At 36.2% G+C, this 27,751-nt stretch overlaps 2 protein-coding genes across 3 annotated transcripts; one reads left to right on the top strand and one right to left on the bottom strand.

Moving 5' to 3' along the window:
- Positions 1-639: 639 nt before the first annotated feature.
- On the top strand, positions 640-11,773 carry LOC106931768 (rho-related GTP-binding protein RhoC-like). Its single transcript, XM_015010102.2, has 5 exons — positions 640-795; positions 4,822-4,979; positions 7,608-7,728; positions 8,788-8,918; positions 9,828-11,773. Exons 2-5 carry the CDS (start codon positions 4,824-4,826, stop codon positions 9,999-10,001), a joined length of 582 nt encoding a protein of 193 aa, XP_014865588.2. The 5' UTR covers positions 640-795; positions 4,822-4,823; the 3' UTR covers positions 10,002-11,773.
- Positions 11,774-11,869: 96 nt separating this feature from the next.
- On the bottom strand, positions 11,870-27,245 carry mov10a (Mov10 RNA helicase a). 2 transcript variants are annotated; one of them, XM_015010091.2, is made up of 23 exons: positions 27,150-27,245; positions 26,690-26,846; positions 26,498-26,603; positions 26,052-26,359; positions 20,632-20,873; positions 20,288-20,534; positions 19,956-20,093; positions 19,701-19,863; positions 18,825-18,976; positions 18,579-18,749; positions 17,909-18,056; positions 17,024-17,185; positions 16,735-16,838; positions 16,084-16,181; positions 15,711-15,809; positions 15,176-15,263; positions 14,732-14,849; positions 13,791-13,982; positions 13,640-13,711; positions 13,151-13,276; positions 12,953-13,041; positions 12,608-12,723; positions 11,870-12,274 (listed from the first exon to the last, which is right to left on the bottom strand). In XM_015010091.2, exons 2-23 carry the CDS (start codon positions 26,809-26,811, stop codon positions 12,210-12,212), a joined length of 3,126 nt encoding a protein of 1,041 aa, XP_014865577.2. In that variant the 5' UTR covers positions 26,812-26,846; positions 27,150-27,245; the 3' UTR covers positions 11,870-12,209. The 2 variants fall into 2 exon arrangements, with proteins under 2 accessions (XP_014865577.2, XP_014865576.2); XM_015010090.2 differs by lacking the exon at positions 27,150-27,245 and having other exon boundaries at positions 26,690-26,942.
- Between the last annotated feature and the right edge of the window lie 506 nt (positions 27,246-27,751).

Raw genomic sequence — 27,751 nt, forward strand, 5'->3', positions numbered from 1 at the left:
AAAGTTGTAGCAAACCATCTTTTGTTTGTATATTTTTTGGTCTGGGTTTCAAGAAGTCAACAGGTTAGATATTGAAACAAGAGGCCAGTGAATGAAGACTTGGGACACCTCGTGTGTTTGGTTTCATTACTGTCAAATGACACAAAGAAGTATCAGTCTGCTAGGTAAAATTTTTTAACTAATTTAGTATCTAAGGTGATTTTTAGAGTGAAGTTTCAAATGTTCAAGTTGCTCAAATTTAATTATTTAAAAAAATAATAATAATAATTTAGTGGCCAAAATGATGCGATAATTTTATAGAAGTAACATTCAAAATATGTAGCATAACATACACATGTTAAATTAGAGAAACTGGATGTATTTTGTTGTTTCCCATAAATTACCTACAGACGATTTAGATTGAAACAAGTTCAGAATCAGTTCATTCTTATTTTATTCATTCATTTTGTAGAATCGCTCTGACATTTGTCAGAAAGGTAATAATTGGCTGAAGCTTTTAAGGAAGTAACACAAAAGACTCATTATTTTGGTATGAGATTGAATTCGAACAGACCGCAGAGACTAGCGCTTTTATTTTGAAATTTCTAACACCATGTTTCCGTCTGTCCGTTTAACTTTACGTTTCGCTGGGTTCTTGGGTGGATCTTTTTTTCCTCCGGTTCTCAGCAGTCCGCTTGCAAAGTTAGGAGTGCAACAGTGAGAAAACTTTGACTGCCTTTTTGTGCATCGCGATCCAAAAACAGAGGGAAAGTGGACTAATCTTTTTTTTAAGACGTGTCGTCTTGCTGTTTACAGGTAACTATTAGAGAATAGGTGTTGCTTAATTCATCTGCATGTTTTTTTGTTCTATTTTTATTTGAGATAGTAAAATTATAGGTTTTACTGACAGAACAAGCTGGCGGCCTGTCCCTTTGTAATAATTTATTGTTTGGTGGTGGTCAGATTTGTCAACAATGTGCTGATCCGTTTAAGCACAACTTTTTAGAGCGTGTAAGAGTTTAAAAGTGAATCCGGCAGGTGATTCTGTCAGTGAGTCAACCAGTGTAAGACTTTTAGCCGTTTGTTTCCCTGGGAACACGTTTTCACCCATACCACTTTCATTTTCAGCGTTCTGGGGCGATAAATACTAATGTTTGTTATTGGTTGGTGAAGCCAACCATCTTCAGGATCCATGTGCATGTTGACTGAATGATCTGGTGATAGAATAATATAAAAGCTATAGTCGACTTCTGGTTTATTTTGTTAGATTGCTGATTGATGAAACAACGAACTTTTTTTTTTCAGTCATTTTCAGGAGATTTTGATGACAAAAACTTAGTTTTGAATATTTGTCTACCGACCAAAAAGGTATTCTGTAGTAGTTTTAGAAAACCTAAACTGTAGTAATAATGGATTTACTATTCCTGTCTGCCCGTCACACTAAACAAGAGGCAGGGACACATCAGTTTTAGCTTTGGGGCAAAGTTGGTGGATATTTTCTTTCAAACAAATGTTTCTAGTCATTTTTTATTTTTTATTTTTATTTTTTTATTTTTTTTACTTAAAATTTTAATAAGATGTAGCAAAGTACTTTTAATTAATGAAAGTCTGATCCAGGAAGCTGTATTTTGCCAGATTTTGCAGTTACCTAGACCAGAAACTGTTTAGAGACTCCACATGATCAGCCAGTCATTCCCATTTGTTTGCTCTGGAGCTGCACTCTTTATTGGCTCTATTCTCTGGGAGCCATGTTGTGTGTTTTTTCTGTTTTGCCTGGTGCTCCAGCTCCAGGTACCACCAGTAGAACAACCCATTATGCCCCCTCAACAGATGTTCAATTATGTCAAACTTCTTTTAATTGTTTTGTTTGTTTTTACTCTGTTGCTACTTCTAGTTGTGTACTTTAAAATGTATCACTCAGTAAAAACTGCAGAGCTGGTTTGTTTGTGACATCTATAAATGGAATGGGCAGATAGGATCAGTCATGCGTTTTCCTTCGTTGATTAAGATGCCTCTGCATCCAGTTTGATACAAAAGTCAACAGTGTAGATTTCTGCCCATCAGATTTAGCCAGATAAGACATTTGCAGCTTTTGAGTTGTCTTAGTTTGTGAACTTTTGTCTATTTATCAGACAATGTGGCTGCATTATAATTAATTTTTTTTTCTTTTACTGCTTTGGAATCATATTGTTTGTCTCGTTGCAAAATGCAGCAATCGACATTTTGCTTGTTCCTTAATTTCTGGAATTTCAGGGTTTCAAGTCAAAGTCTATACTTGAGTTTTTAACCACTTTGTCCTTTAGCTCCAAAGAGTTTAACCACATTTCTGCAGAACATCTGAACCACCCTCAATATTGCAATGAAAAAATGGACCTGGGAAATAGGTTTTGAGTGCTGCCATCAGCTGTAACTGCGGTGTATCAGAGAGGTATGAGGAATGAAGAGGTATGATCTTGAAAAGCAAGTATGAGGAAGAAAATCTTGGTGATATAATTTCCTTTAATGTGGTCAGATGAAAAAAAGTCATATCATGGAGGTTCCAGAGTTGAAAAATAAAAAAAAGTGCTTTCATGATAAGTACACACATTGTTTGGTAAATATGATTAATTAAATTTGCTGTTGAATTAATACATATTTTATTTTAATGTTTCAATGTTAGTTTCTTGTATTTATTGCAGAATTTTAGCATAATATATATTTTTCTTGTACTTATCTTTTTCTTTATGATAGCTTCCTGAATATTCTAAAGCATATTATTGCAACATAAAGCCGGTCTCTGATCTTTAGTGTGGGGTTACGTTGAGTAGAAATTACCAGCATCAACTGTGGAAATAGATGGTATCACAAATATGAAATGAACCCTCTACTCATCTGTGCATGTTTTTCTTAACAGTATATATTTTGTGATTCCTCAGTTGGCAAAAAAAATCCTACATGTTGCCATGTTGATTCTCCTTCTCCGAATAAAGATATAAATTTAACATTTTACTTTTTAATTCTATTGATTGTCTAGGGGCTTCTATATTTTAATGCTGGGCTTCCTGTTTCTTTGTGTGTTTATAAATCAATTCATCTTTTGTTGTCTGAAGTGATAAGCCTCTCCCCCAACAAACACCTCACCCTGAGAAATGAACACTTAAAGGTGCAATATGTAACGTTTATAAAAAAGTGGTTTTTACATCTTGTTTAGAATTATCACTATGTCGTTACAGTATAACATAAGACAGATAATCTGTGAAAAAATCAAGCGCCTTTGCCTTTTCCCAGTGCTCCCAGGACTAACTGCAGATATAAACCACTCAGATGAATTTCCTCCTTTACACACTGTAATGGTGTAAAAGAGAATCACGCTTTGAAATAAACATGGGAGGGATGAAAACCCAGTTATCTTCCTGGTTCAGTCAAGATGAAAATGTTTGATCTTGATGACACATCATGTGCTGGAACTGGTAGCTACTTAAACTTCCTCTTAAGGTCTTGCTGTCATTTGTGTCCATTAGTTCCTGCATTACTCACAGTCAGCATATGTGACACAGACTAAGGCTATTTATGGAACATTTTTCATAAATCATTTTTTCTTTTCATGTACATACCAGCATTGATGCTCTTTAAAGGCATGGCGTTTTCTTAGTTTAGTTTAAGATGGTGTGTGGGCATCACAACTGTTATAAAAGTTTTCTAAATCTGGGACTCTTATTTTGTAGCACAAGCAACAGGAGGAAAAACTGTTAGAGCTGAGCAAAACAACATTTAGAAAATGTTTGTAAAAGTCTCTGCAGCGGAACCACAGGATTTAGAAAATGAAGGATTAGACCTTTAGGGTAAAGGCTTGATAACAAAGGGAAACACCCATTCACTTTAATGAATGGCCATTCACTTTAACACTGCCAGAGAAGGCAAAGCTGAATATGGAAATGGGGCCAGGATGCATTTATTTAGTCATACAGGTTTCTTTTAATTGAGCCTAAGTTATGCCCTAACATGCAAGGAAATACCACCATTGTTTAGTGGTGGTATCTACTATAGAGAGCCATATTCATTAGTATCTGAATATATGAGCTGGCAGCAGGATTTCGGCTCATTACAAAACCACATCTGTTTTCTGGTGAAACTGTAGAACGTTTATTAGTTCGTTTTGATTATATTTACTCACTATAATAAAAGATGTAAAATTTTAATTTTAACAAAGGTACATTCATTTTAACCCGTGTGTAATTTTAACCCGCAATAAAATTACTGACACACATGGCAGTAATTTTATTATCCTATATAGTTGTCTTATGATTTTCACAACACTATGAGGTCTTTGCAGGTTTATTCTCAGTTCTTTTTATAGCAACTCACTATAAAAAGAATTACTATTTCTTTTTAATAGAAAATGTTTCCGGACTAATCAAAATGTAAAGTTGTGTTTAGTCAGCTTTATAGATACCAGCATTTGCATTCATTTCCTTTACTCATGTCTCAGTCTTCAGTGTTTAAGAGGTGAACAAACAAGATAAAAAAAAAACTGAGCGATGACATTTTAATGTCCCATCTTTTGTCTCCTTCATTGTTTATGTATGTGGTATTTTTCTTTTGAAGATAAAAATTGCCTGTGACCACATACACAACAAATAGCCCAGCCCTTTGTGTAATAACATAAAGCAATTCAGTCAATCCAATTGTGCATACAAAGCATGGGCTTTTTTCTTCTTTGCTTGTACAGCATACATCTTTACAGAGACACAGTCTCTACAGAAGCCACAAATGGATGACAATGTGGTCCTGTGGTTCAGAAAATAAAAAAAATAACAAAACTGTGAGGTTTTTCTAAGCACTCGTTTCTCTTCTTTCCAACAGAAATGGCAACCGTTCGGAAGAAGCTGGTGATTGTGGGAGACGGAGCTTGTGGGAAAACATGTCTTCTTATAGTTTTCTGTAAGGACCAGTTTCCTGAGGTCTATGTTCCAACAGTGTTTGAGAACTACATAGCAGACATCGAAATTGATGGAAAACAGGTTGGTATGACTGACATTTTGGATATAACTGTCATATATACAGCTTCTCCAGTTCTACATTTTATTACCACAAAGGACAATTAATGTTAATCTTAATTTCACAAGAGTAGACCCAGTACCTTTCCATTACGGGAAAACAAAATAGTTCTATGTTTATTTTAGCATTGGAGACATCATATCAACTGATATACTTTTCCTTTGACTACAGTTTTTTTAATGTCACTTTTCACAGAAATGTGGGATTGTGGGAACAAAACTATTCCCAATAAGTATTGTCCACTCACAGTGATGAGTCTTTATGCTGCACCTGGACTGTTACCTGTTGGTTTGTGTTACTATTTTAAGGCGCAAATCTAACTGTGTACCAAAGCATGAAAATAAATATCTTCTGAGCTTATTTTGTTCTCAAAGCAGCTCTGCCCCCAACTAATGAGCTGCTGATAAAAATAATCCACCACAACCTACAGACATGGAAAAATCTACTATAGAGAGCCAAGTGACTTTTGGGTGTTTCTGGCAGCTGACCTGCTTATTTCTGTTGTTAAGTGTAGCATTTACCATGTTTTCCATTAGTAATTACTTTTAATTACTTGTGGTCTTGGAGATCTTCACAAACTGTACTCTATTTTGCTCTATGCCTTCATTGTTTGTTTACATGGGAGGTCAGCTAATTACCTGGATGTGCTAATATTTGCACCTGTACAAATCAAAATGTGTTTCATAATTTGCTTGTTTTTCCAGCTTCGGTGCCTTTTCAGGTGGAGAGTTGTGAAACCTTATATTTTGTCTTGCTTGAGGAAAAGATGACCTGTTAACGTCGAGGGGTTTTGTTCTCTTAATCCGGCCACTAGTGCAGAATCACCGCTTGGCAAAACAGGAAATGACTATACTTCCTGACTTCCTGTTCAGACAGGGAACAAGGATGTCTCCTGGCAATCCCCCTACCTCCCTCCAGACCCTCCTGCTGCTCTTGTCCGATAAGTCCTTTATTTCCTGTCCTCGTCCTGGTTGCTTATGGGTGGAGGGAGGGGCTAGAAGTTGTATTCTGGGAGCAAATTAATATGTAATGGGCGTCTTTTTAGTGTGAGATAATTCAGTAACACAGATGCTAAGAACTTGTGCTTCTCACATAGCTGTTAATCTCTTAAAAATCCAGTTGGATTACATTTTTGTTCAGCCTCTAAATTGGAATGTTTTACCCCTGAGGTGAAAAACATTCTCACTCTCACACATTCAGTACCAGGCTGATCCTATAAGTAGTTGTTTTGCCCTTTTTTCTTTCACTCCATCTACAGCTCACACCTTGTCCAGTGGGAACATAATGATCTGTTTGCTCATGCCGTTTCAGCAGTGTTGGCCCACCTCCCCCGTGCCTCTGCAAACCTCTATTTTAGGACTTATGACTGATTCTTATGCTCTCTGTGGGAACAACAGAAGTTACCCAAAAATTGGATCATTAAAACTTACAGTGTTAGCTTTCCCAGACTAAATTGCAGCCGTTTGTGCCCATTCAGAGACATAATGTAACTGATTAGATGCCTAAATATCCTCCAATCTCTCTAATGTAGCTAATCAGTAATTTAAAAGGATGAAGACAGTCTCCTCTCCAAAGGCATTTTCAGGACACTAAAAACAAAACTACGGTCATGTCAGGACTGCTGCGATGACATAGAAAGAATGGCTGTACACCGATTTTACCAAAACAAGTGATCTGTATTAGATTAAGAAACCAGACACAAGTTACAATGTAAACATGAGCAGTGGAGAAAAATGTTCCCTGTTGAGTAGTGCTGACAGTATTTGGCTCTTCCTTCACAATGCTACAAAGCTTTTAGGCATTTTCCACAATCTATATGAGTTTCCCCATCATTGTTGACAGCGGTTTGTTAATAGCCATACCACCCAGTCCTAACAGAAATGGTGTTTCACTTTATTTATTTTACATGTATAAAATTTATACAACCTTCAGCAGATTGCAGTACATCTTGTGAATAATTGAAAAAGCATTATAAGAGAAACTTAAAGGGTTTCTAGTCTGAAAGCTGCAGACCTCAGAACGCCCCTCTGAGGTGACTGCTGGTTGCAGGAGGCTGTTGGTCCGTGAGTCATAATTTACTAGTACAGTGAATGTTGCCTTTAGACATTACATATGTCTCAACATACAACACAAAGGTTTTCATATTGCCGTCATAATAGCATATGCAATTTTTCGTATTTATGCAGACTTTTGTTTATCTAATAAGCTGCTTTTAGCTGCTGTTGCACAATAATCAAACTGTGGCCGACATTGCAACACGTTTGCCTGTGCAGTATTAATGTTAACGTCGTAAAATGTTAACATATTAATACATTTTTCAACACTTTCTCTGGAGAACAAAATGATAAAGCTGTTTCTTTTCAAATTGCTTCCTATAAATGATAAATGAAAGCACTGTCATTGATTCTTTATTTTCTTCCATCTTTTCTTTTTTGTAATTATATAAAAATTCGACAGGATGTATTATGGGGAAGTCCCAGGTCAAAAATTACAGCGACTCTCAACGAAGACAACAATAGTGGAACAAAGCATAATAATATTAATCATAAGGATTAAAAAAAATGGCTTAACTGTTTGCCTTTGTTCTCCAGGTGGAGCTGGCGTTGTGGGACACTGCAGGTCAAGAGGACTACGACAGGTTGAGGCCTCTGTCTTACCCCGACACAGATGTCATCCTTATGTGCTATTCCATTGACAGCCCAGATAGTTTAGGTGAGGAAATCTTAAAGCTTTTAACCTACATACAATGTATTCCATCCACATTTAAACACTTTTCCTAACAGGGGTTTAGCTCTCCCTTGTGGAGCTAAACCCTAAGAGGGTTATGTTTAACCTTTAAGCTATCGCTGTGTTATTCCTGTAGACTATTTGAAAAGCATAAGGCTGCATCCAATAAACCTCTTTTGGGCATCCATGTTTCTGGACATACATCTTCATTGACTCATTGCCTCTTTGCAGACTTGCTGTCACTCAGCAGTTTTCTGCTGCATCCAAAAACCTTTCCGGGTTTTAGATTCCAAAAGACAAAAATCTCTGTGCAGACTTTGACGGAAAAAGGTGTATCCCAGATTGACAGAGAGACAAACTCCAGTGATTTCATTGTCAACATTTCAGGTTCCAAAAGAAAGACATTAGTTTCATGTTCATAAAAAACTACCCAGGGTTTTGCAAGTTATATGTTGTGTCTGTGAATGTCGGATTCTCCTGCTGGAGAATCCGACAAGGGCAAACAAGGTGTTTTGAGCTGCAAATATTTTATTTTCATCAAAATAGATAATTCCATCTTGTAAGGGATTTTACACAAAAAGTGAAGATCTGTGATCTTAGTATATATTTTTTATTTTTTTAAGCATTTTGTTTATTAGATGTTCTAAAAAAAATTCAGAGATTAATGTAACTTTTTATTTTCTGTCTTTTCTGTTAGGCTTGTATATAAACAGTTTAACCAACTGTATATTTTAACATTCAAAAAAAACTTTTTGCATGTTGTAAAAACTAGTTGTTTTTTCAAGTTGATTTGCACTGCAAGTGACATTTTCCTATAAACATACTGAACTATCTTACAAGCTTCATCTCATTCATGCCCATTTAATAATTGCTTATTAGACACCTTAGAGGACACAGAACTGCTGTAGCTAAAAACATTTCTGCCCCAGCAGCCTGCAGAGAAGTCAAACCTGAAGTCCAGACTCCAATCTGCTTGCTGTCTTAATAGCTTTCCATTTGCTTTCTCAAGTACTTCAGCCTTTTTTTTTCTTTGCCTTGGAACAGAAAATATTTCTGAAAAGTGGACCCCTGAGGTGAAACACTTCTGTCCCAACATTCCAATCATCCTCGTAGGGAATAAGAAAGATCTGCGGAGCGATGAAAAAGCACTCACAGACCTGACCAAGATGAAGCAGGTATGAGGTGCCCTGTCAGTTAGATTCAGGTATTTAATTTGTTAACATCTCCTGAATAAAAAGCTGTGGAACTGAAGGACTAAAACTCTCCATGACCTTAAAGTTGAAATACTTTTGTGATTTCCTAAAATCACAAAAGACTTTGTGTGATTTCCTAAAACAGCTTTTAAACCATCAGATAGTAGTGAACATATTCCTGTTCTGGGTCTGATAATAAAATCGATTGCCGTACACGATTAGATTTCCTGCATTTTCATCTGTTAGTTTAGAATCCCTTGTAAATCACAAGGTCCTTTCATCTCATTTCTATTAATTAAAAATTGATATTTCTGTCAAGTTTTCCAGGAGTATTGAAACAATTCTTTAGTTTTAGAATGTGTTTCAATGAGAAATTAATGGATTACAACTAAAAACAGGTTATTATTCAATATAGAGAAAACCTAAGAGGTCAGGAGGTAATACAAATTGTTGATGAAGTCCACCTGCTCTTTCAGAGGCAACTGCCCCAGATTTTCCTTTCAGCTTTTTTCTCTCGCAAAATTGGAACATGTGACGATTGGCTCAAATGTTCAAAACTGTAAATGTTGTAAAAGTAATTAATTTAATTTTTTTTTTTTTTGTCTCAAAATTTTTAATATTGGGCTGAAAAAATAGGTTTACAATCAGAAGTTGAAACATAAATTATTTCCTGATTTTGTTTGGGGAAGGAAAAAGAATAAAACAAAATTTCCAAAAGCAATAACTTGCTTTTGTTTAATAAAACAAATTTTATTATAGTTAAAATTAGCTTAACTTTAATAACAAATTATTAAAGTTAAAATGACTTTTAAAAATGTAATGTAAAAGCTGGATTCCAATGTTTTTTAATGGCATCTATAGTTTCTAAACAGCTCTGATCTTGTCCTGCAGGAGCCGGTGAAGACAGAAGATGGAAAGAGCATGGCCACCAGGATTAATGCTTTCTACTTCTTGGAGTGCTCTGCTAAAACAAAGGATGGCGTGCGGGAAGTGTTTAACATCGCCACGGCAGCAGCGTTGCAGGTCAAAAGGAACAAGTCAATGAAAGGCTGCATGCTGCTGTGAGCAACATCCAGGCCCAGGAAACCAGGAAATTAGCTGACCGGTCAAAGTAAAGCAGGACACATGAAAAGGACTGACCTTTTATGAAATTGATCTTTGTACTGTATCTCACATTTAAAAAACAAACAAAAAAAAAACAGGCAGGTAGATACATTGAAAACAAACCTGCAAATACAGGGAATGGACATTACTGTATGCTACTGCTATGAGGATGTACACTACACTTTTGACTGTTTTCTTTTCTACGGGGTTGTTCTTTACAATTGTGGGCATCCTTTATCTTCATAAAGTCTCGTGTCGCCAGTCCAGCTCTGTTTACATTGGAAATACCATTCGACTGGTAAAGCTAGTGACCATTTTAAGTTTGTGCGTTGCCATCTATCTGCGTTGGGCTTTTAGTGAATAGAGGACCTCTTCACTGTTCTGTTACAATACCACAACTTTAAAGTTTGAGCTCTGCTGGCCAATCATCAAAGAAAAATGGCTGCCTGTGCTCCTTTGCATTCTCAGTTTTTAGTCAATGCACAGTAAACAAAAACAAGTGGCTTCTAATATGAAAGAAATAATCTGTGACGAAGTGAGCTTTCTATTTTGTTTATTCACACAGACAGTCTGCACTGTGGATTAAGATGATAAGAGGGAGACGTGACCAGCTGAGACGCAGCAGGGCATTGTGACTCATTCATGCACAATAGCTGTCAGGAGTGACAGGAAGATGACTTAAAGTGATTGCACTGAGGCAATGGCCTGTTTGGTTATTGTATTTGCTTTCTGCTTCTTCTCAGCATAGCCAGTTACACCTACTGCTGGAATGTCATCAATAAACCAGTTGACCCAGTCGAGAAAACCATGATCCATTTGCACATCTTATGTTCCCAGTAGGGCAACATTCCTTACAGGTCCGAGAAGAGCCGAGATGCGATTGAATCATTTGTTTTATTCCAGTGCATTCACAGTTCTTCCCCAGAACAGACAGAGTGGCTGCTTGGCGGCGACCTGATACTGTCTGAAGAGTAAATTACTCGACATGTTTGACAAAGGCCTCTTTCTTTGATTTACCGACAATGCTTGGCGAGCACCGTGCCGCTTCTATTCTGTTAAGAATGCTGTGCAGATTGGGCTCACAAAAACTGACAAAACATTGTTGGAAAAATTGCTTTGTTGCTGTATCTATAACAACACATTTATTATTTAATTTCAAAGCAGTCTTGTCTTGTTTGAACGAATCATTAATCATTTGTACATCTCTCCCAAAAGGATATCTCATGCTACCTTCTTGCAAGACTCTCAGCTGCTAAAATGTGCACCAACTTTCTGACAGTACTGCATGCCTGCCAAACAATATGGATTGGAACCCACTGAAAATATGTGCACATGTTTAGTGGCATTTGATATGTTTTGGCTTACTTTGGAAGGGTCTTTAAAGCTTTATGCTGAGGAATTAAGAAGTTCAAGAAATCAGAATAATAAAATGATTCCTTCAAGCCAGCAGTGGGTGTACTGGTAAATCTCCAATGGCATGCTGCTGATGTGTGCAGTAAACCTCCAGGAAAATCCTAATTGTAGAGAGAAATACACACACCGGAGAAAACCCTTGGCCACACAGACATAAAGGCATAAAGTCCATGAATGCAGCTTCTGCTGAATGTCTTATCTATTTTCAGTGCAAGACTTTAAAATAAAGGATGATCTATTACATATGGTGTAATATATACACAGTCAAAAAGTTCTGTTGTGAATATCAAACTCAAATCATTAAACTATTTTTGAAACAAGATGAGCTACTTTGTTTCTATTAAATGGATAACTGAGGTAATCTTTTCTTCAGCAGTGTGAAACTATGAGGGTAAAAAAATAGACAAGTCACAGCATTTGTAAAATGTAAACTTTATTAGGTTAGCCCTTCTATCAGAAAATACAAAGTATAAGAGTAATGCTTAGCAATTGAGCATTAGTAAGAAAAAGTGAATACATTCCAGTGAATCAATATTTCCATCTTCAGTGTAGCCATATATTTATTTTTTTCAAGGAGCACTTTTAAAAAAAATGAAGTCAGAGGTGTGAAAACTTTTTTGCTAATTTTCATAATTTCTTAAGATATACACTTAAAAACATTTATGCAGTAGATGTAGAAAGAGAGGAGGAAAGAGAAAAGATTGCTTGTGCTTCTATGTGCAACATCTTTTAAGATGTTTGTGCATAATCAAAACTCTAAATTTCACTCTTCCATCCAGGATCCACATGCAGCTGGAGGGCACTCATCTCTCCAACGGGCTCTACAAACGCAACAGCACTAATTTAGCTTTCTACTAACAGGAAATAGATTATTTACATTAACTGATTTAATTGATCAACATGTGGAACGAACAGTTAATTATACATCAATCACAACATCTGAAAATATATCCACAAAAATTTTACATTTTCTTATTGAACTAAAAATTGTATTAGTGGTTTAAACTTGTGTCATCAGCAACAATGGCTCTGGCAAGATGCAAAATACTAAAGAACAAAATAAGAAAAATACACAAAAAATAATTTCTAGACTAGATTCAGGATGAAATACTTAAAGACTAATCAAGAAGTAAAAGAAAAAAAACTGTACAAACCTTCAGAGTCAGTGATTTTCAGGGCTTTCATTTTTGCCTCAAAGAGATCTTCCTCTTCAACGTTCTTGAAGTCAATCCCTACGTAGCCATTCATCTCCACACAGTAATTTATGAACCTATGAGAAAAAAAGTAAAGCCAAAATCTCATCAGAAGCCTGACCTGTGATTAGCTAGGTCCATATTTAAGTCACAGGGTTTATAGAAAATGTTAAATACACACATCTCTTCATTCCCCACTCATTCTCTCTCTTTGTGAGGGAGAATGAAGGAGGACCGGTCTCACTATACTGACACCAACACTGAACCCTAAAGGTTTTTGTAGCTGAAAACCTCTCTGTGACTTACTTCTTCCATAGAGGATCCTTCCTGAGGATCACTGGATTCCCTATGACTATGAGTAGAGACTTGGCTCTCGTCAACGCCACGTTAAACCTCTAAAAAAATAAATAAATACAATACAGAGTTGTGATTTTGATTGTTTTGTGTAAAAAGATGCACATGGTTGTATTTTAAATGATATAATAAAGAAAGAATGAGACAAACCTTCTCATTTGAAAGGAATCCAATGTTGAAGTCTGTGTCCATTTTAACGTAGCTCAGGCTGCTTCGCACCGTGGAGATGATGATGATGTTCCTCTCTTGTCCCTGAAACTCCTCCACAGATCCCACCTGAACCCAAATAGAACAGAGATAACTGTCAGATTTAGTATTTAATAAAATGAGCCAAGTCAGGCCTTCTGCTCGTTTTTTTTTTTTTTTGCCAACAGTAGCTTGATTTTTTTCATCGTTTCAGTCATCTGACCAGCAGTGTGTAGCAAAAGGTGAGGGAGGGGCAACAATATGATTCTCTATAGAGCTGAAGGAAACGCCAGTCACTCCTACAGTTTATTTGGTACCTCATTATAAGTGCTAGAGAATAGAAAGCAATATGACTGAATGTTTTGGCGGCTACCAAATCATCTTTGGAAAACAAACTCAAAAATTGCCCTCAATGTTTTTTGTCAGAAGAAGTCAGAGCAATGAATTCCTAACCTTCAGTTCTTTGGGATCATTCCAGTGACTGAGTGTTTTGAGGGACTTCAGCGCCTTTTGGATTTTCTCAACCTGTTAGTGGAGGATGTTACTGATGTTAGCTCAAACGTTCTCTCATCTCACAGTTAAAGTTACCACTGCGCAGCATCACTTGTTTCCTGTAGGGGGTGATGATCCCGATGTCTTTGGCCGACAGCTTGGGAAGACCCTTCTTTCCTTGTGTTTGTTCCAGCCTGTTGAGATACGCGACCAGCGTCTCAATCTCGGACACATTGAAGAAAGATGGACTGTTTCCCTCTCGCTCGTCTTTCCCCAGCACTCCGTGGAAGATCACCGGGAAACCCTGTTATGAAGAGTAATGGCAAAAGAAAAATGAACAAAACCAAATGTATCTGAAACTCTTCCATATACTTGATCTTTGTGTTTCAATAGTTTCAATATGAACTATGAGCAACAAGTGGTTGGGGAACTTTAAAATATAAACAAGCTTTGTTCGGAATAAAAACAGCGCCAATTCAAAGTTTATAAAAATGCAACCAAAAACAATTCATCCACTGTACGGCCATAATGGGCAAAAAGAAAAAAGAAGAATTCTGATGGACTTCTGGAAAATATGCTAACTTTTTTTTTTCTTTTTTTACTTTTGGAAGAAGTATTTAAACAGTGCGAATAAGGCCAACAGGCCAGGCTTAATTTAATTCTTTTACAGTACATGGCAGACATTGTCAGTCATTTGCATAAATTACTGACGATAAAAACTTGCTCTGCTGGTGGCTAGGAGCATGTTTTTGTTTTAGTAAATCTTATAGTACTAAGTTAAATTATCTATGAGATTTAAGCATTTTTATGTTTACTACAAAAATTCTTAAATATCACACCTACAAGGGAAATACTTTAAAAGCTGTTATAAAAGAGTACTACTAAAGAAATGTTAAAAACCATCTAGTTTAGTTCAGCAAAATTAAACATCCCAAAGATCTACACACAGACTGTTAATGCATATTTTTTATTTAATTATATTGTCATATTAACAGTTTTCATTCAACCATCTCTATTTCTGTAGAGAATCACAAGCACCAGAAATCACCACACCTTTTGGGGAAGGGCTTCCCAGTTGCAGTAGATTTCACGCTCCTCTTGTGATGCAGAAACCTGCAGTTCATTGTTGTAGAATTCCTCATTGGGGATCTTCAGGATGGCAGCGTGAGATCTAAGGGAGGAGCAAAAAGCTTGAAGTGAACAAAACAGGAAGAAAGGCAACTCCAAATCCCAAACATGCATTTTTTCTATTTACATTGTTTCTTGTTGCTTTTTGGGCACACATAATTTTACATTACTCACAGTTACTGAAAGTAGAAAAAAAATACAAGCCAGTATGAAATATAAATTACAGAATAGTAGATACAAAAACATGTCATGTTTTTCTTTTTTTTCTTTTTGGTAATACAAAAAGAAAAAAAGAAATTGTATGTGAGGGGATTGTATGGATTGGAAAGCGGCAAAAGCAGCTATTCAAGTTTGCACTGAGTCATGTACCTGTAGTTCTGCAGCAGTTTTGTGACAAAACGAGAGTCAAGATCTTGGTAAGGTTTACGATTCATCAGCCTCTCCAACAGAGAAAGTCCTGGAGAGAAGTCACACATTTTAAAAAACACAATATCTGGTTCACTTATGGCAGCAGCATCCTCTTCATACTATGAAACTAATAAGATCATTAAAACATCACAACATTGACATATATAGGATTGAATTGGACATGAATGGACTAATTTTGCATATAATTTTTTTTCTTTCTGTAATGCAGTTTGAGACGATATTCATTTTGAATTGCTTAATAAAAATAAACTGAATTAAATTAAAGAAGTGATATTCATTTGAAGGACTTTCTATTATACATGCTAAAGGAAATCCATGACAGTCTGGCTTATATGTTGACCAAATTGTGCATGTTACACAGTTAAATGTGTAGAAAAATGATCTGGAGTAATTTATGTGACAATAAGTCTTCAAACAGCCTTCAAACAAAAGACTAGTGTGCAAAGAGGAGAGGAAGGGTTTACATTGAACTTACCAAGCCCATGCTGTATTGCATATGGGGATCGAATGATTGGTCCCAGCTGTTTGGGATCTCCTGCAAGCACCAGCTGGCCCTTCTCGGGACAGAGCAAACCTACAAAACAAACCAGCCAATCAGGAACAAGATGCATTTATTTCAACACAGCTGTAGCATTGTATTGCTGTTACACAATTACATGCCATTTAGAAATGTTCTGCATATGCCATAATAGGAAAAAGAAAAAAAAAAAAAGAGAAAAAAGAGAAAAAGGCATTTTGTTAGATTTCTGAAAAATATACAAACTCTTTTCTTTTAACTTTTGGCAGAAGCATTTAAACAGTGGCAATAAGGCCAATAAGGCTTAATTTAATTATTATACAGTAATTACCTGCAACTGCAATAATGCACTGTGGCTCTTCTGCTTGACCAGCTTCATCCACAAACACATAAGAAAAATGGCCAACAGGAACTCCTCCAGTCACAAACCTAAAAATGATCAAAGCATTCTTTGATACGATCAATGTTTCACATGTAAACTTAATATAAACAGTTCAGACCGGGCATTAATGCAGCCAGCCTTGCTTAGCTTAAAATAGAAAAAGTAAAGCCCAAATATTCACATCCGGTATTAAAATCAATCCTGGGAAATCAGATATTAGTTAGTATGCAACACACAGCAGCAAAAACCACAAAAACATATTTTTGTGACAAATTTGCAAATTTGATATGAGAGATGCAAAGAAAATAAAAATTGTTTGTTTGACTTCACAAAGTCAGCACACAGTCACAAAGGTGCTATAGAGATAAAGGTCCAGTGCAATCTCTCAATGTGACGCTGGCAGCAGCACTCCTCTTTGTTGCACAAAAAGTGCTGCATAATTAAGCTAAGTAAATATTGGACGTACTGCTTTACAACTGATATTGTTGCGACTGACAGGAAATTTGATTATGCAAGTATTTACAGATGTACAGACATTACTGGATCACTCAGGGCTGGATCAGACATCGCCAGGTGTGGCAGTGTTAAAATAACACCTACCTGCCTGCGGTGAACAGAGTTGTCACCATAACTTTGTATTTCATCAGGATTTCCTTTTCTGGAAACACAAAGCAATCTTGTTTCTCATCCCAGTTGCAGTATTTCTAAAAGAAAAAAAATGAAAGTGAAGGGGGAAATTTTTAATTTAAAATTGGAAGACCAGACCAGACATTTTCATTAGAAAAAAAAACACACAAAAAAACATAGCAAACATCTGACCATTCCTGTAAGGTCACACGTTTATTCAGCTGGCTCAAACTAACATGGGAGGTTAGCACCTGATGCTCACCCGCAGGTCTTTGGGGACGCTGTTTGGGTCTCGGCTACTGGCGTACATGCGGTACAGCTCAAAGGTGGACATGTGTGGTTTCAGTCTCTCACAAAGCAGGTCACATGCGCTGTTTGAAGGTGCACAAGCAAGGATGCGTGCTGATGGGTCTGCCTTGATGACCTGCAAAACAAAACACTTTACCAGATCCTAAAATACCATTCATTATTTTCCTAAACTCGTGGACTTAAGAAAACAAAGATAACAGTCTGGAAACATGTCAGAAAAATGAAATAAAGTAACCCCATAGGGCCCCCAATTATTAAAAAGAAGCATGAAAATAAATTTAGAAAGTGCTTAATCATACATCTCAAAAAATCCAATTAATAAAGTCAATCCTCCACTGGCTCTGGACTTATGAGTCTGATACTGTAATTGCTACCTGATTACCAAGCAGAAACCAGCTTAAAAAGACATTCATCATTCGCAACACAGGAAAGAAAATAAATGAAATCATCATGTTTAGGTCATTCATAAATTACTTCTAAACAATTTTCTTTAGTAACAGTTTAGAGAAAACATAACCATGACGCCCTTTTCAAAGCCATGTGTGATTGATAACACTTTCATCCTTCTAGCTTTAGACTTCATTGAGTTATAAGACTCGGCACTCACAGCAAAAGCAGACTGAGTGATTCAGGGTTCAGGCATGTACAGTTTATGGCAGCTTTTTATGAAAGTGGTCATTTGTTAATATTTAAACTGCTTAAACCACAGACTGAAGGATGACAGACAGATGGAGCGGGGAAATACGTAAAGTAAAAAGACATTTGTAGACAGTGTAGGAACCCTGCAAAGAGTCCATCTTCAGACAAAACCACAAAGCGCACCTTGGTGACATTATACCTGATTTATTGCTTCAACCATGGTGATTGTCTTTCCGGTTCCTGGTGGCCCAAAGACGATATAGGGAGCTGGTTTTGAAGAGGCAGCGATGATATGTTGGACCGCCTTCCGTTGCTCTGGGTTGTTTTCTATGCGATGGTTTAACATGCTGCAGAGTGAAGGCATGAAAAGGGTTGAGTAAAGCCAAAAAAAAACAAAAAAAAAAAACTTTTGTACACTAAGATTTAGAAACATCTACGTAATGTTCACTTTAAAGTACTGGTTCCCAATACCCAGTTCTGGACAGAGCTTAAAACTGAGTAATGGGAACCAATACTCAATCATGGACGGGTATGTTACTTTTCAACAATGCTACCATTTTGATTTTTTTTGCCTTTGTTGTCGTTTCCTCTTCCAAAATAAAGTATCAATTGACCAGATGGGAATTACATTTCATTTCTTCATTAATATCCAATGGTGAAATAAATATTAGCCCACTTAATCAGAAGCTATGAGATTCCATTTCAACCTTCCTGAACTCAAATGCATCCTGTGTGCGAAGCCTTTTGATTTTGAATATGTGAATAATGGTTTATTTTGTAATAAAGGTCATACATCCCACCCAGCAACAATAATGGCCACAAAGCTTTTTTCTACAAATTTCTACTTTATGGTTTTACCAAATACAGACCTTAGCTTAGCGAGAGAAACTTTTTTCGAAGCTGTTTCAGAGGGAAACAGCACTTCCTTAAGCTTATGTTTTACTGCCAAATCCACAGCTCGATGCTGCAGCTTCAGGGTCAATCTGTTGAATGTAAACTCCACATCAAACGTCATGTTGGTGATAAAAATGTCCAACAATCTGAAATAAGAAAAGAGAACGGAGGACATTAGAAAGTTTTTCAAAGTGGTGAACCGTCTTCCCTGCAGTTCTCACCTATTAGCAAAGCCCAGTTTCACTCTGTCCAGCTCTACTCTGTGAACATATCCTTTGTAAACCGTCATCGATGACGTTGTATTCCCTGATTTTCTCACCCATAGACAATCTCCTCGGAGAACGGAAGGACGGTTTTCAGCAACGCCAGGAACCTATTTGATAAAGTTTTGCATTAGACACAATTTCCATTTAGCAAAACAAAATTTTTCAAGACTAAAATTTAGCATTGAACATTTACAGTACTTCATTGTTTTTGTCTGTATGGTGCACAAATCACAAGATGTTGACGTTACTTTCTGATTTGCCAGAGCAGTAAAGGACCATTTCACGGCTTTTTGGGCAATTTGGACAAATTTCACAATTCAGAACAGTTAGGAATTATGAAAATCTTCATCGTACCTTGGCTTTTGAAACAAAACCATTTGTCCATTTGTCATAAAGTTTAAAGTCACCCACAGCTTAAATCCCTGGTGTAGGCCCAAAGCACCTGGGTCAAAAATTTGAGATGTGAAAAATAAAATATGTAAAACATAAATCAAAGTATAAAAGCCCTATATTTTTAACATTTTGTATGATTAGTTTTCTATTTTTCATTCTTGTCTAGAACTAAAAAACTATTTAATCAAATTCCATAATTTTCTATATTTTCAAGACTTCAAGTCCCCGTTTAGATGGTGAAATCATGTATTTTCTGAAAATCATGTCATTGCTAAAATTCTGCTCTATTCTTTTTCTGTGATTTAAAAAAGTTAATCACAAACAGTTTATGTGATCAAAAATCTGTCTTGGGTCATCATTAGGGAATAACGGAAATCGCTGTGTTTACTCTAAAATCAAAGAAGAATGGAAACTAGTTCTCAATTCAAATGTTTTTACTTTCAGTACGAGGAGTTTTCTGTTGCCTTGATCTTTGGTCATGGTCTGATTGTAGAGATTGTAGTTCTTGATGTCTTCTTCCATCTGTATCTCTTCCAAGTGAAGCAGCAGGTGAAACCGAAGGGAGTAGTTCTTCATGTCTAAAGCAGACTCAAGGAGCTTCCTGGAAAGAGATGCATAATTTTATTTAAAAAAAAAAATACTTCTGACAAAAATAAAGAAAAAACATTGTGATGAATTAGGCAAAACTCTCACTTCACTTGTGAAAGCTGCTGCCTGGCAGGTGGAAGAAGGTCCTCGGAGTCCTCCATGTTTCGACAGGCCAGGACCCTCAGGTAGCCAGGGCACTTATAGTCTCCTAACTTCACTGTGGTCGTCACTGGTTGGAAAGACCTGAAACAGAAAATCACCAAGATAATTCACAACAATGACAGATGAGAAAGAGAGTTGTGGTTCTGTTTTTATGTAGACAAAGCAGTTCTAAAAACTATTCTTCCAAATAAGATAAGAACAAATATTTGAAGACATAAAAAAGACTGTTGAGTTTATCAGTTAAATTAAAGAGCACATTATGCAGGATAACTTACCCTGCAGGTGGAATTCCCTCAACCACCTCTTTAATCGGTCGTTTTGGTTTGACCTTCGGGTACGGTTTATACGGAGCCACAGGTCCCAGCTCGGCACCCAAAGAGGTTTGGACCACTGCTTTTATCTCCCTGACGATGCAGAAGGTCACTGGCTTTGGCAGATCCAACTGGAACTCAAAGTAGACGGTGGCAGGGAAATATCCGCACTCGTTAAGGAAGTAGGACAGGACGACATCATAACTTTCACCTGTGGAGAGGAAAAACAAACCAGGGATGTAGCTATCATTTCTGGTGTGCATGTGTTTTTATGCTTTAATGGGACAGAAAAGTGTTAGTTTTCCTACCTGGGCAGAGGGGCAGTGGGTTGGCTTTGGTCACTTTCCTTACATCCTTCAAGTTATAACAGCGAACTCTGTCTAGAACCGTGTACTTGGTGAAGTAAACCATGCTTGAACCATTGTTTAAAATGCTGAACTTTATAACGAATGGTTGCATTTCGAAAGCCACGGTATGATGAACAACTCCGTCACTTCCTTTTGGGACTGATGTGATTTGTATTCCTTCTCTGTCAGCCATCATCTCCTTCCTGTTATGAGCCACACAAGAAGTTCATGTATATTTTTTTTCCCACTAAAATCACTTTAAGAAATAAGACAAGCATGAAAATAAAGAAGTTGCAATAAAAATAGTAATTACAATACTACTCCACATTTTTGGACTGTAAATGACACAGATTCCCAACAAACCCACTTCTTGTAAAGAATGCTGCTTCCTCTCCATCAAGAATAAGTGTGAGCTCATATATATATGCATAAATCTGTCATGATCAGTTTTGCTGGATCATAAATTGCCCCTGAAATTATTGCAATACATAATGTTTTTAGACCCTTTCCAAGCATAGCAATAATAATGGTGCAATAATGCAAATTTAACCTCTCAAAATCAAACTTTAATTTTGTTAAGAACAGTTAATACTGGACCTGAAAATACTTTAAATGTCCAAAATGGAAATAAAAGTCAAAACTATAAATGAAATTAGTTATGAAGTCTCTAAACAAAATTATCAAGCTCATTTTAAGTTATTATGGGATTAATTGATTTACTGCAACACGCTTAGATATACAAGACGTTTTTCATGGATATACGTGTACACATTCATGCAGCGGAGGACTTTGAGAATCCTTTAATCACTTTAACTTTGAATAAAATTAAACCAAGTTAAACTCTTTAGGCTCAATGGTTATCTCTGCATCTACATCTCAGGGAGTGAATTACATCTCGAGTTATAACAGAAGTAACAACATGTGATTACAAATAGGAAGGCTGACGTTTGTGTTTACAAAATAACTACCCTGAAAATAACTGTTAAGTTTAGAAATATGTTCAAAGTAATGTCCTTAATGAGTAGGAGGAAATAAGAGTGGGATTCCCTTTAACAAGTTTTACACTAAAGGCTATGCTATTCAAATATGGAGGCAGACTTTTTTCAGACCCTGCTGACATTAAACACACAACAGTCATCCAACACAACCTAGCCAAGATAGATCAACCTTACATTTTGATGTTCAACTGGAAGCATTCGCCCCACCCCGCCGCAGACATAATGGCCTCGGTGCAAATATTCCAGAGGAATTATCCAGTAAAGATCTTCCAGGGCCAGAAAACAACTATGGACACCTTTAGTTTTAAACTGGATAAATGCTCGTCTTTGTAAGTAGCTCTAATTTCCTATCCAATCAGTGCAGAGCGAACCTCCACTTTGAGCCAATGAAGCGAGCCTTGTGATGCATATTTACAATCTGTCTTTACAGTCCCTCCTTCACATTAAAAGTGACTTTTGTACTTTTCTTAATTAAAAAAATGTAACAATCTTCACAGTGATTTTTCTTTTCCTCAGGACAGCTTGTTAGTTTTGTCAAGGAACAAGCAAACCATCATTTAATTTAAAGGTTACTGAGAAAGATTTTGCCTCCTGCATTTCTGAAAGGCAAAGAGACTCTTAACATAAACCACACTCTATAATCAAATGATTAAATTAGCTGACATGAAGGAAGTTTAGGACACTTTTTTTGTTTACCAAACTACATGTAGAATATAATGGTGCACAACAGTTCAGCATTAAAACTTACTGATTACTGAAAGAAGTTATTGAGTCCATTACAATACTGCCTGCCATCCTTCAGATGGCGCTATGATTCCATTACACCGAGGCTCAACTAGAGTTCATCAACAGTTCGTGCATCTGGGGATTTTATCTTTGTTTCTTCTGGACTTTATCATGAATTATGACCGCAAGAGAGTAGCCCTTAGATGGTATTATAGATCTGCATAGTTTCAAATCAGAGATATAAAGAGGTTTCAGTCTTCAGCTTCCTTAGAAGCGAGACCATTCCAGTTTTGTGGCTTTGTGACAAGAGAGCCTGTTTGGGAGTTTTACAATTCACTGCCTCTCGGAAGGTGAGAGGTCATCCCATGGTCCATGCTGAAAGAGGATCATTAGATATGCTAATATAATAAAATCCTTTGAAGGAACATGTTCTGTTCTTAGGCCTTCTCCTGCAGTGTGCTGCATCAGAAACAATGCTAATGCATTTTATTTATAATTCTCTATATGACTTATTGAGATTTTATATTCAAGCTACACCTACTTAAAGGACTTTCAGCTTTACCAGACTGAATATAAATTCAACAACATAAATGACGAAAACTGTAGAGAATGGTGGCAACACAGGAAGAACCAGTTATAATTCTAATAAGGGACAAACAATCCAGGCAGCATCCACAACAATTTACCATGTGCTACTGGGAAAATTTGCTCCTTAATACATACAATTCTGTTAAACGTGCAATTGTAAGGATGTCAAAAATACCTACAGGGGCTGACAAACGCATAATATCTACCGACATTTAAAATAGTTTTTTGATATAGCATACTATTATCTGTCATTTAATTGATGAATAGTATGCATGTCTGCAAAGTGCTTGGTATGTGCTCAGAGAATAAAGATTGCACTGGTCAAAATCAGCTTTTACAACTCTGGATACTTTTTCCAAAGGCGCCTTTTTTTTTTTTTTTTTTTTTTTTTTTACCTCCATACATTTAACTGAAAGCTGGTTACAAGAAGTGAACAGGAATGCAGATAAATCAGATGTGAAAATGTCCCCTACTAATAAGGATGAATCTCATCTTGAGGCAAAAAAAACAAACAAAAAAAAACATAAATGAGCTGTGTAGATAATAGAAGTGTATCTTCAGAAGGTGCAAAGATAAAATCTAATTTTAGTATCTCTCATGTTTTGTTTTTTAACCGCCATGTAATGACCTTACAACCATGTTTTTAAGACTCCCCCCAAGATGAAGTTTGACATTTTGCTGGCTGGTGCTTCCAGGAGTGTTTATTTCAACATAAAGTAGCCTTCATACTAGCCACCATCTATATTATAAGCTTTCTTGTATTTTTATTTCAGTTCTCTTTACCATTACTGTTTTGATTTTTTTTTTTTTTTTGTCTCATTTTAAATATTTTACTCTGGAAAACACCATCATCAAATAATATTTTATAGTTTGCGATTAAATCTTCCTTGCACTTAATTCAAACTAGCAAGATGCTGGTTGCACTGAAACATACTGAGAATACAAACGTGGCTGGTAAGATTTAATAATACGTTATAATTTCCTCATGATGACGTTGATGCTCTCTTTCTTCTTATTATTGGACAGCTAAATATTGTGAATCTTTTTTTGTCAAAATATTTCAGTCTATTCTTCCATTTTTTAACCCAAAGTCTAGGAGAGAGCAAGTTTGACTTCATAAAGTTGAACTTCATATTTTTTAAAAACTGAACACACATGTTGGATTTTCTTACTCAACTTTCTGCTGTTTGCAACGTGACTTATTTAGCAAGGTTACCAATACACTCACAAATCAGTCGCTTTTACTGTAATATGCTAGCGCCCTCTGGTGGACAAAGTATGAAATGGAACCACATTGCTCCAACTAGTTTCTGACTTGCTACTGCAATAGCCATATTGAATAAATTTACATTAAAAAGGGTATGATTTAAACAGGAAGTTTTAAAAAGAACATACAAACAAGTACTTGCATAACAATTTTATAATATGTTTATGTCTACTGCAGCTGAAGATATGATGGCTTAAACTTTTCTGGACCAATTATGAATTACTTTTAAAATATACTTTGTGTGTAATCATCAGTGATATTTAACTTGAATGATCAAGAAATTGCACAACTTTTTTTTAGACTTAGGCTACCAACTTAACACAGTGTGTAGGAAGCATTATAAAAGTTATCATGAAGATAATGTAATGGGCGTTGGCCAACTATTAAATGCCCTATTTTCAAGCCAAGTCTTGTTGGAGCTTGTAGTGGATGATCAAATAAGAGTGTTTGAATTTGAAGTGTCTGTCGTCACAACAAGGACGTTTCAGGAGCAGAATTCTGAAATTGGCTGGAAGGGAAGGATACATTTCTAGAGACAAAATTGCTTTGATTAGGGCTTATCGCCTTTCTGGAGACTGGAGGTGTCCTTCAGAAACAGATACAGCTGGCTAGTTCACAGCAAACAGAGGCCTCCAAGAGGGACTCGCCTGGCACAGGTCGAGGTCAAGCAAGAGGGGGAGTCGTGGACAGAGAAAATTCCCACAAGAAGTATCTGAGGAGTTGGGAGGAAGCAAGATAAAGCCAGGAGAGAAGTATAAAGTAACTCCAGATAAGGCATGAGAGGATTGGGCATCAACTGCTCTCTGTCCTCCTCTTATATTTTTCTGTTATTCCCCTCTTATATGTTAATCATATTTACGCAAACATCTTATTCTTCTTCAACCATCCAATTCACTGTTCACTAAAGGCCACTAATGCGAAAAAAAAAAAATAAATATATATATATATATATATATATATATATATATATATATATATATATATATATATATATATTTATGGATGTAATGGAAGACCTTTTACAAATCTTCCTTTATGGCTCTTTGTGTAACCACAAGTCCTTGCATTTGGGAGTTTTTCCTTGCAAGTGTCCTTCAAAAACAACAACATGCAAACGAGATATTTATGAACACAAGTTTCTGGTTCCTGATAGGGTAATTATTAAAGAGCATGTGCCAAGTAAATTTTCATCTGCTGTTGAAAGGAGAATAATGCAGTACTGCCCCTCCCCCAAGTGTTGCTGCACATTAATGATTCGCTGGCTATAAAAAAAGCTATAACACTTTTCCATCAGAATAATGAACTTAGTTGTTTGGAAATATGTAGTCCTGCAAAAAGCAAACTATTGGTTAACCAGTTAACAATAGTGCCAGCTTAAAAATCAGAACAGGATATTCTGCAAGGAAAGAATATGTACTTGTAAACTAACCTCAACGAATGCTGATTTGACATTTTTATTTCATACCATCTGTAAAAATGAATAAACATAAAGACACTGGCAGCGGTTGGGACAGTTGTTGCTTTACTGTTTGACAGGACAGCATTTGAGTTTCTTTTTAAATTAAATTTTTTTTAAGTTAATTTAAAACAACAAGACTGGTCTTTACATCTGAAATAGTTTGAATTCATTCATTAAATGTAATTTGTTATTTACAAAATTTGGGAAATCTACATAGCTGTTCTTTGGTTTATCTAGCCCAGTTATTCATCCCCAGTTTTAGGTATAAACTAATTAAAAAAAACAATTCAAGTTGTTTCCATAGGCTGGTTGAACACAAGTCTGCCTGCAAACTTCAACATACCTGTTTGTCTTCATCTTTTGAAGGATATCTGAAGCCTGTTTCTTCTTTGGGGACATTCCAGGCTCAGTTTTTGTCGTAGAACAACCAGGTGACTCTTTAGCTGTACTTTTCTGAGTTCCTTGTGCGTTTGTTGGGTGAGGCCCGATTATTTTCTGCTGGTCAGAGGCTTGCTTCTTCTTTGGGGTCACCCCAGGATCTGATTTTGTTGTAAAGCGACCAGGTGATTCTTTTGTTGTACTTTTCTGAGCTGCATGTCGGTGTGTTTGTTGAGGTCCCATTATCTTCGCCTGGTCAGAGGACACCCTAACCTGCAACAATAGCATCATGCATCCTCCTTTTGTTGGAATGTTTTTTTTTTGTTTGTTTGTTTTGTTTTGGAAACAAATACAAAAACATGTCCAGACTTGTCTCTAAAGAAAATGAAGTGTCTTTTGATCAAAACTTACCTCAAAATGGCCATTTCTGTAGATTTTTCCCTTTACTATGTCGACTTGGTTGAACGTCCGTAGAGCATAGAGAACAGTGGAAAAGTTTGGATGTTTTACTCCATTTCTGTGAATAGTGGGTGCAGCATGAAATAACCAAACACCCACGTCTGTATAACGATATGTAACAAACACAGATAGTTTGAAGCTTACCTGAGCCTAAAGTCCTCATTATAGATGTTTCGAAGCTCATCTTTCCTTTTACCGGATAATCGGTTTCCCAGAAATTCAATGAATAGCAGACCAGATTGCAGTGACTCTATGAGCTTCGGCATGTCGGCGTTCACGGCAGGCCTCTGCCTCACCCTCCCTGATAGAGGAAGTTCAACAGCTGACCAGGGTTAAGCTAACTTTGAGGAGACAGTACTCTCGGCTATAACAGATGTCAAACTTATTTTTAACAAGAATATTCGTATCAATATATGTGTAGATCTACTATTTTGTGTAGCGTGCGCAAAAGTCCTGACACTCCCCTTCAAGAGACTGTGTGAAAATTCTACACCAGAAAAACGAAAACAGTCCATGGCACAATCATATATTTCATCAAAGCAAATCATTTTAGGGCAGAGTTTTAAATACTTTTATTTTATATAATAATCTCATCGTTACATACCCGTTGTCCTCTAGTCTTTTTCACAAACTGCTCTCTTTTAGAGAAAATAATGTCGACACTCCCTCCGGTGATTGTGACGTGTCTATAACGGCGTGCCCTTTGGACATACTTCACCTCGTTATATATATTTTTTCAAATAATTCCGGGCATTTATGATCATTTGTTAAATTTAAACTTTTACCAACTTGCAACCATGCAAAACAGTTCATGTAATTTTTGTGAACTTTGAAATTATTTTTTATTTTTCTTTTAAATAAATTTCATTACACTCATATTTTTACAGATTTGTTGTTTTGAAATAATTTCTTCAGGAAAGACCTCTAAACACACAAAAGGCATTAACTATTAGTTTATATTATTTTATATTTCAAGAGGCAGTTATTTTCTCAGACCTCTGTTATAATTCATCTTCCTCTCGCCCATTAACATTTTTCAAGAGTTTTTACAAATATAATTGAAGTTTTACTAATTAAAATCGTGTTTTCTATAATGTAGTTAGAGAGCATAATAAATTTGACCATGTTTGATATATCTGAGTAATATCATATTTTAGCTAAATCTGTGATACCAAAAACCCTAAATTCAGTTTTCTGAGTTTCAAA

Source organism: Poecilia mexicana, unplaced genomic scaffold, assembly GCF_051168715.1.
Source record: "Poecilia mexicana isolate PSO_F unplaced genomic scaffold, ASM5116871v1 scaffold_5, whole genome shotgun sequence".
Lineage (NCBI taxonomy): Eukaryota > Metazoa > Chordata > Actinopteri > Cyprinodontiformes > Poeciliidae > Poecilia > Poecilia mexicana.

What these genes read in the sequence shown, in the direction of transcription:
- mov10a (XM_015010091.2), bottom strand. Translation starts at nt 26,811, where the DNA reads ATGCCGAAGCTCATAGAGTCACTGCAATCTGGTCTGCTATTCATTGAA. An exon ending in ACTCTGTTCACCGCAGGCAG is followed by an intron (nt 16,182 to 16,734) that starts GTAGGTGTTATT and finishes GATCATTTTTAG; the next exon opens with GTTTGTGACTGGAGGAGTTC. An exon ending in AAGGATCCTCTATGGAAGAA is followed by an intron (nt 12,724 to 12,952) that starts GTAAGTCACAGA and finishes TTTTTCTCATAG; the next exon opens with GTTCATAAATTACTGTGTGG.
- LOC106931768 (XM_015010102.2), top strand. Translation starts at nt 4,824, where the DNA reads ATGGCAACCGTTCGGAAGAAGCTGGTGATTGTGGGAGACGGAGCTTGT. An exon ending in TCGAAATTGATGGAAAACAG is followed by an intron (nt 4,980 to 7,607) that starts GTTGGTATGACT and finishes TTTGTTCTCCAG; the next exon opens with GTGGAGCTGGCGTTGTGGGA. An exon ending in TGACAGCCCAGATAGTTTAG is followed by an intron (nt 7,729 to 8,787) that starts GTGAGGAAATCT and finishes GCCTTGGAACAG; the next exon opens with AAAATATTTCTGAAAAGTGG.